Here is a 13,200-nt window from a genome sequence, read left to right as displayed (position 1 = left end):
AGAATGCAAAAAATAAGAATTAATTAGAGCTTTATGTAATCGGAAATACTAGAATAAGGAAAGTGACCACCAGTTCTTCATAACTTTGCTAGTAGGTAAAGAGGTAGTACCATTGTCTCACTGGTTTTCATTTACACATAGATGTTTGATGGTCTGTGTATTCAACCTCGCCTCTGGTGCCAGTGCCCACCTCTCAATTTTAAATGCATGTAGATATTGAGGGTTTTCGGGAGGGGCCATGCTGACACCTGCTGCTCTCTGGCAGAAAGCATCATGCCCCTCTTGTGTTTTAAACTTTAGAACAGCACGTAGCATGCTGGACCTCCCTGCTGCTGCAGGATTGGGACAGTCTGATTGTCTCCACTGCAGGGGAAAGGGTAACAACTCCTGGGTCTAGGGGCGAATTGTTTGTCTCCAAGTTGGGCGAGTGATGATTATTTGTACATGTGTGCATGAGGGTGGGAATGTATATTTGTGTCTGTGTGTGCCTGTTTGCCTAGGTCTTTGTCAGGTCGGGTCTTAGACTCCACTCCTCTGGGAACATCTCAGGCCCCCCCTGGAGTGGGGCCCTAGCTCCCCTCACCACACTCCCTGCGAGTGGCTGATGCCCTCAACTCTCAGTGGGTGGGTGGTTCTCGGTGTCCTGGCCTGGGTACTCAGGTATGTACTGGCTCGCTATCAGTGGCTGCTTGGCAGGGCCTGGCGCCCGTGGCTCGGTCGGGTCCCTTCTGGGGTTTGGGGGGCCCTTGGACCTTGGGCCTCTGGGCCCAGGACTCAGTCTGCTCTGGCACAGCTGGCTGCTGGCGGAGCCCGTGGGCACGTCACTGCAGCCCTCTGTGGCTTTTGCACTGTGGCACTGTTAATGTGGTTAAAGGCGGTTAATGTGTCCATCATTAAGCCTGAGGTTTGAGATAAATATCCTTTTTCTTCAATGAGAAACAATTTTTCATTGTTTTGTACACCATTTCAGATTAATGGCTTTATTTTCAGTACTTAGTGGTATGTGGGAATCATTTGGAGAATGTTTCACAAAACAATGTTTTATTTTTGGTTTTTCATATGACAAAAGAAAGAAGAAAACGGGGCGATTGATGAATTTTTTCCTGGGTCAGGCAAAGTTTGCAATTTACTTGAACAGGAAATATAAGATTGATAACGAACAAAATACTGATTGTGTACAGCTTTTCAAGAGTATGTTAAGGGCAAGAGTGATGATTGATTGATTGATAATACTTTATTTATCCCGAGGGAAATTGGGTTAAGGCTGCCAGCCTAACCAGTGCCATCTTAACCTTCTGACCATACATACATTACACAAACATCACATGGGGTTGACAGGTCAGAGAGGTATAAAAATGGAAAATGCACAACATTAGAAAAAGACGAGGACTCCCCCAGACTGAGCTCCAACAGGGAGATCAGTTTGAGAACAGAAAAAAACATCTCAACACATAGCACATTAATCATCACATCTCACAATATAGAACACATAAGCTTTGAAGGCGTTTGGAGGGGGTGGGGGGAGTGAGTGCAGGTCTGTGTCAGTGTACATGCATATGTATGCGTGTGTGTTCCGTGTTCAGCTGAGAGACAGTGTCCCTTCACCCGGTTAAGCAAAAGTCAACAATCTTCAACGCGGATGGCCTTGAAGGAGGTACAAAGAGTTCTGACAACAATTCTGTTATCATGGAAGAATTTTTGTTGTTCCAGTCAGCTTCGACCTTGGTAGGCCTTCAGCTGGCCCCAGTGGGATAGCCGCATGAGTTAAGATTTAGTGATGGGATTTCCGGCTCTTTTTAGAGAACCGGCTCTTTCGGCTCGGCTCACTAAAGAGACGCGGCTCTTTTGGCTCCAAACCGGCTCTTCAGGTTGTTTTGTTGCTTTAATTAATTTATTATTAACAATAATATAAAATTATGCACAAAAGGAATTACTAATGTAAAAAAGTGGTTTTATTTATATATGTTTATATATAAATATATGTGGTGGCCTCTAGAGACATAACATGTACAAATTCCAAAGCACGTGCAAACTCCAAAACACATTTCTAGCATTAACTGAACTTCCAAAACAGAGCTACCTAGATCACTTAAATTACACAATTGAAAGCATATATGTGCTTCGGAGTTTGTACGTGCTATGGAGTTTGTACATGTTTTGGGGTCAAAGGAGCTTGCAAAGAAAAGCGTCTGGACTTCTTTAAGTTACTTGAAGACGTTTCACCTCTCATCCGAGAGGCTTCTTCAGTTCTAAGGTCAAATGGTGGAGAGTCCCAGATATAACCCTAGTGGGAGTGTCCCCCCACAGAGGGACAAAAGGACCCCCTGATGATCCTCTAATCGCCTGAGCCAAGGTGTGGAACTGGGTGTGGGTCCCAATCAGCCAGAGTTTCGGGTGGGTTCATTGTGAAACCTGGCCCCACCTTATCATGCGAATTCCTGAGGTCAGATGGCCCAGGGTGTGAGTGGGCGTTAAGGCATCTGGGAAGGGATCTCAAAACTGGATTATAGATGGCAGAGAGTTGGTGTCGTAAACCACCGCCTCTGTTCAAAGATGGTCGCTCACAGTGGACATAGATGGCTTCTTTAACTCCTCTTTCAAACCATCTGTCCTCTCTGTCCAAAATGTGAACATTGGCATCCTCGAAAGAGTGTCCTTTATCCTTAAGATGCAGATGGACAGCTGAATCTTGTCCTGTGGAGGTCGCTCTTCTGTGTTGTGCCATGCGCTTGTGAAGTGGCTGTTTGCAAGCTCCTTTGACTACGATGACCTGGATGACTGAGAACCTTCACAGACATACATGTTTTGGGGTTTGTATGTGTTTTGGAGTTTGTACGTGCTTTGTCTCTAGGGGCCACTGTAAATATACTTTTATTTATTCACTCCACATAAAATGTAATAAATAAATCATATAATACAAAAAACAACTATTCACATTTCAAATTTTAATTATTTAAATTTTCAGCTTTTTCCTTTTATAAATTTAAAGTGAAAAAAAAAAACACTGCAAACCACAATACAATTAAATATAAATTAAAATATGAAAGCAAAAAGAAGATGCATATTCTCTGTCATATGGGCTTGCATGAATAAACTTTCTGAATCCTTTATCATCTGCAACTCAAAATAGTTGTGGATGATTACTATACATTTCTAATGTGACGTTGTTTTCCCTGGCTCTTTCTCTGTCTCTCCCTCCCGCTCTGTTCCTGTGCTACTGAGAGTGTAACTACTGCTCCTCCCCCCTCTTCCCAGCGCAAAGCACAAGGCTCGCGTGCGGAGTGAAGCGGAAAAAAAGTGCGAGAGAGAGAGGGAGAGAAAGAAAAAAACAACAACCCACGGCTCGCGATAAGGAGCCGGCTCACGTCATTCACATTAAAGATCCAGCTCTAAGAGCCATTTTGTTCGCGACCGACACATCACTATTAAGATGGTGAATGTTTGGGTTTAGTGTGAACAACTGCATCCAATTTTTACAGTCTCAGAACAAGACTGAGAAACTCTTTGAGGGTTAGAGAATAAGCGAGACTATACAAAAGACATGAGAAGCCAAGCAGGAAAGATAAGGGAGAGGAAGAAGGAGAATAGTGCGACTGCCTCCGTCAAGAGCCAAGAGCAGAAAAAAATTAGAATATAAGTATTACTTCAAAATGAAGGAGTTGGATGTTTTTCAAAATCTTTGGGACTATAAAGGTAGCCTGTTTACTTTAAATAATTCTGAACTTTTATTTAGGAATGTGTTGATTTGAGATGGATGTGTGTATGGTTCACTGTTAAGTAAATAAATGCATTTTTAAAAGTCAAATAAAAATCTTTCTTTCTTTCTGCATTGCATGCCTGGAGTTTGGTGGTGGAGCATGTCATGAGTAGGATTGAGAGATTGAGCGCTGTTATTTATTTTTAATTTCTCGTCAAGTTTCAGTTATTTTATGGTAGGACTGTTTTCTTTGTTGATTATTGTTTTACGTCTTTGGATTTGGGTTAGGATTGACATTTTCTTGGGTGTTTTGGTGTGCAGGGATGGCGTCCCTGTCTTTGAGACATGGAGTGAGAGTGGCGCCACAGCCCCAGCGCTTCAGTGAAGCAGGTGCTGTTGGCGGTTGGGGACAAAGTGGGGCATGGAAATATTACACACACCTCCTGTATGAATAAAGAAGTTGTTGTTTTTGTTAAGCAACCTGAGTTAGTTTTTTCGCTTACTGAAAGTGGGATATCAATAAACGACTAGTTTATTAGCTTAGCTTTACCATCCATACGGATTACACTGTCTGGTGTTCTGCCCTTTATATCTAATGAAGCACTGGCACAGGAGCTTAAATGCTTTGGAAGAATGGCCAGTGGATTCCAGTCTGTGAGTTTGGGGTGTAGAGACTCTAAACTTTTACATGTTCAGTCTCTGCGTAAACAGGTGTTTATGTACCTGGACTCGCCAACTCAATGGTAAATGGTAAAAGGGCCTGTATTTGTATAGCGCTTTACTAGTCCCTACTAGACCCCAAAGCACTTTACACATACAGTCATCCACCCATTCACACACACACATTCGCACACTGGTGATGGCAAACTACATTGTAGCCACAGCCACCCTGGGGCGCACTGACAGAGGCGAGGCTGCCGGACACTGGCGCCACTGGGCCTTCTGACCACCACCAGTAGGCAACGGGTGAAGTGTCTTGCCCAAGGACACAACAACCGAGACTATCCAAGCCGGGGCTCGAACCGGCAACCTTCCAAACAGACACAGAGCTCACTTTGACCCAACTACTAGGGGTGGATGTCCGTGTTGTGAACAACAGGAGTCACTGAAACACTTGTTTTTGTCCTCTGTAAGGTTAAAAAGCCTGTTTAGTTTATTGCAGGACTGGGTGGAAGCCCTGGGTGAGCGTTTTTCTATAGCTGTTTTTGTTTTTATTCTTAAGTAGCTTTAAAAAAAAAGATCCGTGTCTTAATAAATTTCCTTCTTGGTATGGCTAAGTTAGCAATTTGAAAAACAAGGAAAAATAAAATGCTTGGACAGGGTTGGACTGATGCGGTACTTAGTTTTAAGGGGTTAGTTGCATCAAGACTGAAAGTGGAGCATGCTTTTTATAGTGTTACTTGTAATCTACAGACGTTTACAGATTTGTGGTGTATTAGAAATGTTTTTTGTTCATTGACGGAGGATGGTACACTTGTTTTGTATTTTTAAAATTAAATTACTATTCAGTGTATTTGTTTTGATAAATACATGTGGATCTAAGTGTGTGTGGTTTTTGGGGGGTATTTTGTGATGTTTCTTTTGACTTAGTGAGTGTTTCTTTGTATGTTTAACTTGTGATATGAATAAATGCATTTGTTAAAGGTCTTTCTTTCTTTCTTTCTGTCTTTCTGTCTGTCTGTCTGTCGTTCTTTCTTTCTTTCTTTCTTTCTTTCCTATTCTCCAGTCATGTCTGTCCTGTCTGTAATAATTTAAAATAGTATAACATTTATAAATAAATTATAATAACAAAGGTCAATCAAATGGACCAATGCGGCAAGGCCGTGTTGATTCTCTTGGTGAAGTAAATCTGTTGGGCATCTTTCTTCGCCTTCAGACAATAATTCTGATTGCTATAGAACCGAACAGGCCAGGCAATAAATAAATAAATAAATAAATAAATAAATAAATAAATAAATAAATAAATAAATAACACATAAATGTATAATTGTTTTTAGCAACCACAAGTTTGATTTCTTTCTTAAAAGAATTTCTTAAAAAATGTTCCACACTAAACTTTTTTCTTATTTTTATCATGGTTCAACATATAAAGTGATTTATCTTGATTGCAATTGTTTTTCAGACTGAGTGGCTGTAACCTCTCAGGGAGAATCTGTGAAGCTCTGTCCTCAGTTCTCAGCTCCCAGTTCTCTAGTCTGAGAGAGTTGGACCTGAGTAACAATGACCTGAAGGATTCAGGTATGACTTTTCTGTCTGCAGAACTGAAGAGTCCACATTGTACACTTGAAACTCTAAGGTGAGATTTATTTTTCTCTCTTTTTTTTTTAGTCAGATGGTTCTTAAAATTGTCCGACACGGTAGCAGAGCAGTACAAAGAAAACTTTACTGGGAAGCGGCCATAAAAAAAAAAACCCGCCTTTTTAACAGGCACTGTTTTATGTGGTTACTTTTTGACTGTTACTGACCAAGAAGAAAATGAATGCAATATTTACCACATAGGGATGTCCTGCTGTCATCTTTGTTGAGACTACATTTCCAGTCATCAGCTAGAAATTATGTTATATTAAGCTTCTTATTAATTTCTTTTAAATGAATGGCAAACAACTCTTCACTTAAAGTGATTTAGCTGGCCAGAGTGAACCTGCTTCAACTTAGTGGGTACATAAGGCGGTGTGGGAGCGGGAGGCTCTGGTGCAAATCCTACCTGTGGCAGCATATTTTAACCTTCTTAAGTCATTTTTTAATCACAAATTGTCAACACCTGAATATTCCCACATCTCTTCTGACCAAATCAGTGTAGGAATGATCTCTCTAGCTCCTATAGCTTAGATGTTTTTGAGTTTTGTCTAAGTACACTCCTGAAATACATTGCATCTCGGATTTTGGCTGAGTGATATCTTAGCTCATTGGGATGAGAACGAGCTTTTAGAGCGGGCAGCCGGGGTTCAAATATTTCCCATTGGAGAATGCTATATCTTTCTTAACTCAGTTTTTAAACAGAAAGTGTCAACACTAGGACATTCCCACTTCGGTTCTGATCAAAACAGTTATCAGCACTTCTTTTCAGACATTCCTGCATGTCAGAAATACATTGCAGAAAGCTTATCTGCATGTCTGTGTACCATTTGTGGTGCACTGGCTCCCTCTAGTGGTGTGTGGGGAGTATCTAAATTTCGCCTAAAATTAAAAATTGCTGGGTGTCTTTACACTGTTACCACGTCAATATAATAAACTCTACCGACATGAAAATTTAATATGTTGTATTCTGGAAGGTCCTGGTACTCATGGTGAAAGATGTTTTGCGAAATTACTTATAGTTTTCTCTAGGGAAGCATTTGTTTCAGAGCTTAAATATCGTTTGCTTCTCTCTGTGTCTGATTCTAAGTGCAAATGAGTGTATGTTCCACCACCCTTCCCCCTCATGCTACTCACTCCGGGATGGCGTGGATTCGAATCCTACCTGTGACAGCATGTTTTCAGCAGGCAGTTCAACTTCTTTGGCTTTTTTCAGCAGATGATTTCAGCAACACGGCATTCACCCAGCATTTTCGCTGAAAATGCTACTTTTTCTAGTTCTGTTTGTTGTCAGTGGCTATTTTGAAGAATCTAAAATACACAACATTTTTTTTAGTTATTTTACACTTTTTTGTTTACTGCATAATTGCACATGTGTCGTAGGTTTGATGCATTCAGTGAGAATCTACAATGTAAATAAAGAAAAAAATAAATAAATGGGCAGTTGTGTCCAAACTGTTGACTGGTAGGATATAAAGTGATTTAATTTGATTACAAATTGTTTTTCAGATTGAGTGACTGTAACCTCTCAGACAGAAGCTGTGAAGCTCTGTCCTCAGTTCTCAGGTCCGAGTCCTCTAGTCTGAGAGAGCTGGACCTCAGTAACAACGACCTGAAGGATTCAGGAGGGACCCTTCTGTCTGCAGATCTGAAGAGTTCGCATTGTACACTGGAAACTCTGAGGTGAGGCAGTCCGAAAGTGTTTTTCCATGGCCTCTCCAAACATCTCCCTCACCCAAGTTTTTGTTTCAGCCAGCTACCTATTGCCTTTGAAGTCCCACAGCCTAACCAAGCCCGATAGGACTGGCCTGGTGGGTCTCTTCACCTCTGGTGCTCACCATTTGGTTTGAAAGGCACCAACCACCTTGCAGCCGTAGCTCAGTGCAGCAGTTTCGGCATTGAAGATGAACATGGTCCATTCAAACTCAATTCACTTCAATTCACTTCAATTCAATTCAATTCAATTATATTATATTCAATTCAATTCCATTTATATAGCACCAAATCACAACAAAAGTCTCCTCAAGGCGCTTTATATTGTACAGTAGATGCAGAGAAAAACCCAACAATCATATGACCCTATGAGCAAGCACTTCGGCGACAGTGGGAAGGAAAAACTCCCTTTTAACAGGAAGAAACCTCCGGCAGAACCAGGCTCAGGGAGGGGCGGGGCCATCTGCTGTGACCGGTTGGGGTGAGAGAAGGAAGACAGGATAATGACATGCTGTGGAAGAGAGACAGAGATTAATAACAGATATGATTCAATGCAGAGAGGTCTATTAACACATAGTGCGTGAGAAAGGTGAGTGGAAAGGAAAAACTCAATGCATCATGGGAATCCCCCGGCAGCCTACGTCTATTGCAGCATAACTAAGGGAGGATTCAGGGTCACCTGGTCCAGCTCTAACTATATGCTTTAGCAAAGAGGAAAGTTTTAAGCCTAACCTTAAAAGTAGAGATAGTGTCTGTCTCCCAAATCCAAACTGGAAGCTGGTTCCACAGAAGAGGGGCCTGAAAACTGAAGGCTTTCCCTCCCATTCTACCTTTAGATACCCTAGGAACAACAAGTAAGCCTGCAGTGCGAGAGCAAAGTGCTCTAATACGATGATATGGTACTATAAGGTCATTAAGATAAGATGGGGCCTGATTATTTAAGACCTTGTATGTGAGGAGCAGGATTTTGAATTCAATTCTGCATTTAACAGGAAGCCAATGAAGGGAAGCCAAAACAGGAGAAATATGCTCTCTCTTTCTAGTCCTTGTCAGTAATCTTGCTGTAGCATTTTGGATTAACTAAAGGCTTTTCAGCAAGTTTTTTGGACATCCTGATAATAATGACTTACAGTAGTCCAGCCTGGAAGTAATAAATGCATGAACTAGTTTTTCAGCGTCACTAAGAGACAAGATATTTCTAACTTTAGAGATGTTGCGCAAGTGGAAGAAAGTAGTCTTTCATATTTGTATAATATGTGCGTTGAAGTACATATCCTGGTCAAAAATGACTCCAAGGTTCCTCACAGCGTTACTGGAGGCCAAGGTAATGCCATCCAGAGTAAGAATCTGGTTAGATACCATATTTCTAAGGCTACGTTCACACTGCAGGCGAAAGCGCATCAAATCCAACTTTTTTGACACTATGCGACCCATATTCGATCATGGTATGACAGTGTGAACGGCGCAAATCTGATAATTTCAAATCCGATCTGGGTCAGTTTCGTATTTGGTACTGAATCCTATACATATCCGATGTTTTAAAAAGCGACTGCTGTTTGAACGGTCATGTCGCATTAAATCCGTCTTTTACGTCACCGACACAAGACAGACGCCAATTATCAGCGCCGGAGAAGACATCGTGAACACTTCCTGGCCATCCCGTATAGATTTCAGTGAAACTGTTCGAAACACAACGTTGGAGAAACGTGAACATTTTATTTATACTCTATAATCTGCAGATTCGGACAGAAATCTGCAACTATCCTTTGAAGCACCGCTCCTCTCTTGAACAGCAATAAGGATAATTATTAGGTTATTTACATTATTATGTAAATAACAAAATAACTTAAAGCAAAAATTGGGAAACGTAAAGTCCGAAGTCTTTATATTAATGGCCATCTGTCAAACAATACTGTTTGCTCTGGATCTAAACAGAGCGCGTTGTGTGTGAAGTTCTTTTGCGCATGCTTTGAGCATTCACACTAGAGCGCGTTTGCTGTCGCATTTTATTTGTAGTGTGAACACGCAGACAAAAAAATTGTATTTGATCAAAAAATCAGAATTGAGCATTAAGACCTGCAGTGTAAACGTAGCCTAAGATTTTCAGGGCTGAGTACAACAACCTCAGTTTTATCTGAATTAAGAAGCATAATGTTTTGAGCTATCCAGGTCTTTATGTGTTTAAGACATTTCTGCAGTTTAACTAATTGGTGTGTGTTATCTGGCTTCATGGACAGATAGAGCTGTGTGTCATCTGCATAGCAGTGTAAATGTATGCTATGTCTTTAAATGATACTAACTAGGGGACGCATGTATAATGTGAAGAGAATTGGTCCAAGCACCGAACCCTGTGGAACTCCATAATTAACCTCAGTGTGTGAAGAGGACTCTCCATTTACATGCACAAATTAGAGTCTATTAGATAGTTATGATACAAACCACTGCAGTACAGTACCTGTAATAACTACAGCGTGCTCTAATCGCTGTAATAGGATATTATGGTAGACAGTATCGAACGCTGCGCTGAGGTCTAGCAGGACAAGCACAGAGATGAGTCCACTTTCATAAAAGGCCATAAAAAGATCATTTGTAACCTTCACTAAAGCTGTTTCTGTGCTGTGGTGAGCTCTGAAACCTGACTGAAACTCTTCAAATAAGCCATTCCTCTGCAGATGATTTGTTAGCTGTTTGACAACTACTCTTTCAAGGATGTTTGATATGAAAGGAAGGTTGGAGATTGGCTTATAATTAGCTAAGACAGTTGGGTCTAGAGATGCTTTTTAAGTAAAGGTTTAACTACAGCAACCTTGAAGGCCTGTGGTACATAGCTGATTATTAGAGATAGGTTGATCATATTTAAGATCGAAGCATTAATTAATGGCAGGACTTCTTTGAGCAGTTTTGTAGGAATGGGGTCTAAAAGACACGTTGATGGTTTGGAGGAAGTAATTATTGAAGTTAACTCAGAAAGATCAATTGGAGAAAAAGAGTCTAAATGAATATCAATAGTACTAAAAGTAACTGTAGATAATATTACATCTGTGGGATGATTATTGGTAATTTTTTCTCTAATGATAAAAATGTTATTTGTGAAGAAGTTCATGAAGTCATTACTAGTTAATGTTAAAGGGATGGTTGGCTCAACAGAGCTCTGACTTTTTGTCAGCCTGGCTACAGTGCTGAAGAGAAACCTGGGGTTGTTCTTATTTTCTTCAATCAGTGACGAATAGTAAGATGTTATAGCTTTGCGGAGGGCTTTCTTATAAAGCAACAAACTTTTTCTCCAGGCTAAATGATGATCCTCTAAATTTGTGACACACCATTTCTTCTCCAGCTTACGAGCCCTCTGTTTTAGGCTGCGTGTTTGAGAATTATACCACGGAGTCAGGTACTTCTGGTTTGAGGCCTTAGTTTTCACAGGAGCTACAGTATCCAGAGTCGTACGTGGTGAGGAGGTAAAATTATTAACAAGATAATCGACCTCTGTTGGGGTAGCGTTCAGATAGCTGCTCTGCTCTACGTTGGTACAGGGCATTGAAGATGATAACAGTGGGTGGATTATATTCTCAAACTTAGTTACAGCCCTTTCAGAAAGACATCTACTTTGATAAAGTCTACTCTCCACTGCCGTTTAATCAATTATTGTAAATGTAAATGTTACCAGGAAATGATCCGACAGGAGAGGGTTTTCAGGAAACACTGTTAAATGTTCAGTTTCTATGCCATATTTTATAACAAGATCTAGAGTGTGATTAAAGTGGTGGTGGGTTCTTTTACTTTTTGAGAGAAGCCAATTGAGTCTAATAACAGATTAAATGCCATGTTGAGGCTTTCATTTTTATTATCTACACGTATGTTAAAATCACCCACAATAATTATTTTACCTAAGCTGAGCACTAAATCAGATAAAAAAGTCTGAGAAATCAGACAAACTCTGTGTAAGGCCCAGGTGGATGATAGATGATAACAAGTAAGACTGGTTTCTGAGTTTTACAGCTGGGGTGGACAAGGCTAAGCATCAGGCTTTCAAATGAATTAAAAGTCTGTCTGGGTCTTTGGTTCATTAATAGGCTGGTGTGAAAAATTGCTGCCACATCGCCCCCTTGGCCTGTGCTTCAAGATTTCTGGTAGTTAGAATGACTCGGGGGTGTTGATTCATTTAGACTAACATAATCATCCTGCTGCAACCAGGTTTCTGTAAGGCAGAGTAAATCGATTTGTTGATCAATTATTAAGTCATGTACTAACAGAGACTTGGAGGAGAGAGACCTAATATTTAATAATCCACATTTCACTGTTTTTCTCTTTGGTTCAGATGTGGATACTGTATTGTTCTTTCAATGTCCCCACTCTCCCTGGAAAATCATGTGAATGCAATGTTTACCGGACATGGATGTCCTGCAGTCATCTTTGTTAAGATTACATTTCCAGTCACCAGCTAGAAATTATATTTGTAGCAGATTCAAAGTTTGTTTTCACTACTTCTACATCCAAATGCAGAGGTGGTGAAGCATCTTTCCTGAAACTCACCAAAAAAATATTAATGTAAAGTTTGTCTGGGAAAGTACACAAAATGGCCAATTTGAAATGAAGGGTTTGGTGAAGGACTACAAAAAGGTCCATTGTGTTAAACTTAAGGATTAATTGCAACTGTATGTATAATCACAGATATTAGAATTAGTAAAGTGACCAATAATACTCCATGCCTGTGGCAGCAGGTACAGAGCCAGTACTAGTAAATCTACCAGCTCCCAAGTGGTTTCTATTTATATATAAAGGTATAAATATTTTTTCCCAAGCAAATTCCATGTTTGAATTCCATTAAAAAAATGTTAATGGTAACAGATTTATTCATTCATTTTAAATTAATTATATTGTATATCAACATATTTCTTTTTGTTGTCTTGATTCAGCAAGTAAAGTGATCTCATATGGGTACAATTTTTTTTTCAGACTGAGTGGCTGTAACCTCTCAGAGAGAAGCTCTGAAGCCCTGTCCTCAGTTCTCAGCTTCCAGTTCTCTAGTCTGAGAGAGTTAGACCTGAGTAACAATGACTTGAAAGATTCAGGGGTGGTTCATCTGTCTGCAGAACTGAAGAGTCCACATTGTACACTGGAAACTCTGAGGTGAGATTTTATTCTTCTTTTGTTTTTGTTTTTTTGTTTTGTTTTACTCCAAAGCTTCCATAACCAACACCTTTTAATAGGGACTGTGTTTTATATGCTTCGTGTTTGAAAGACTTTTAAACACCAAGGAGATACTGAATACAATGTGTTTCACACAAGGCTGTCCTGTTGTCATGTTGTTGAAATTATGTTTCCAGTCGTCAGTCAAATTGTGTTTATAGCAGATTTACAGTTTTTTTCCCACAACTTCTACATCAGAAAGCAGAGGTGATGGTGTACCATCCTTCCTGAAATTGACCAATGAAAATGCTGTAAAGTGTTCTTTTTGGGAAAGGAGGTAAAATGGCCAATTTGAAATGAAGACTTAA

The 13,200-nt window shown here is 40.2% G+C and overlaps 1 protein-coding gene across 2 annotated transcripts in view; it reads left to right on the top strand.

Moving 5' to 3' along the window:
- Window positions 1-13,200, top strand: part of LOC146504712 (protein NLRC3-like) — a 245,145-nt gene that overhangs the window by 203,940 nt on the left and 28,005 nt on the right. The window contains exons 7-9 of one of the 2 annotated variants that reach the window (XM_085183401.1): window positions 5,820-5,993; window positions 7,502-7,675; window positions 12,659-12,832. In XM_085183401.1, the coding sequence (XP_085039527.1) occupies window positions 5,820-5,993; window positions 7,502-7,675; window positions 12,659-12,832 (522 nt within the window). Of the gene's footprint in view, window positions 1-5,819; window positions 5,998-7,501; window positions 7,676-12,658; window positions 12,833-13,200 lie in introns of those variants that run through there. The other variant, XM_085183402.1, reaches the window with a different exon arrangement.

Source organism: Neolamprologus multifasciatus, chromosome 13 (assembly GCF_963576455.1).
Source record: "Neolamprologus multifasciatus chromosome 13, fNeoMul1.2, whole genome shotgun sequence".
Lineage (NCBI taxonomy): Eukaryota > Metazoa > Chordata > Actinopteri > Cichliformes > Cichlidae > Neolamprologus > Neolamprologus multifasciatus.
The sequence above is the reverse complement of the archived record's forward strand: the minus strand, read 5'-3'. Positions and strand labels throughout refer to the sequence as shown.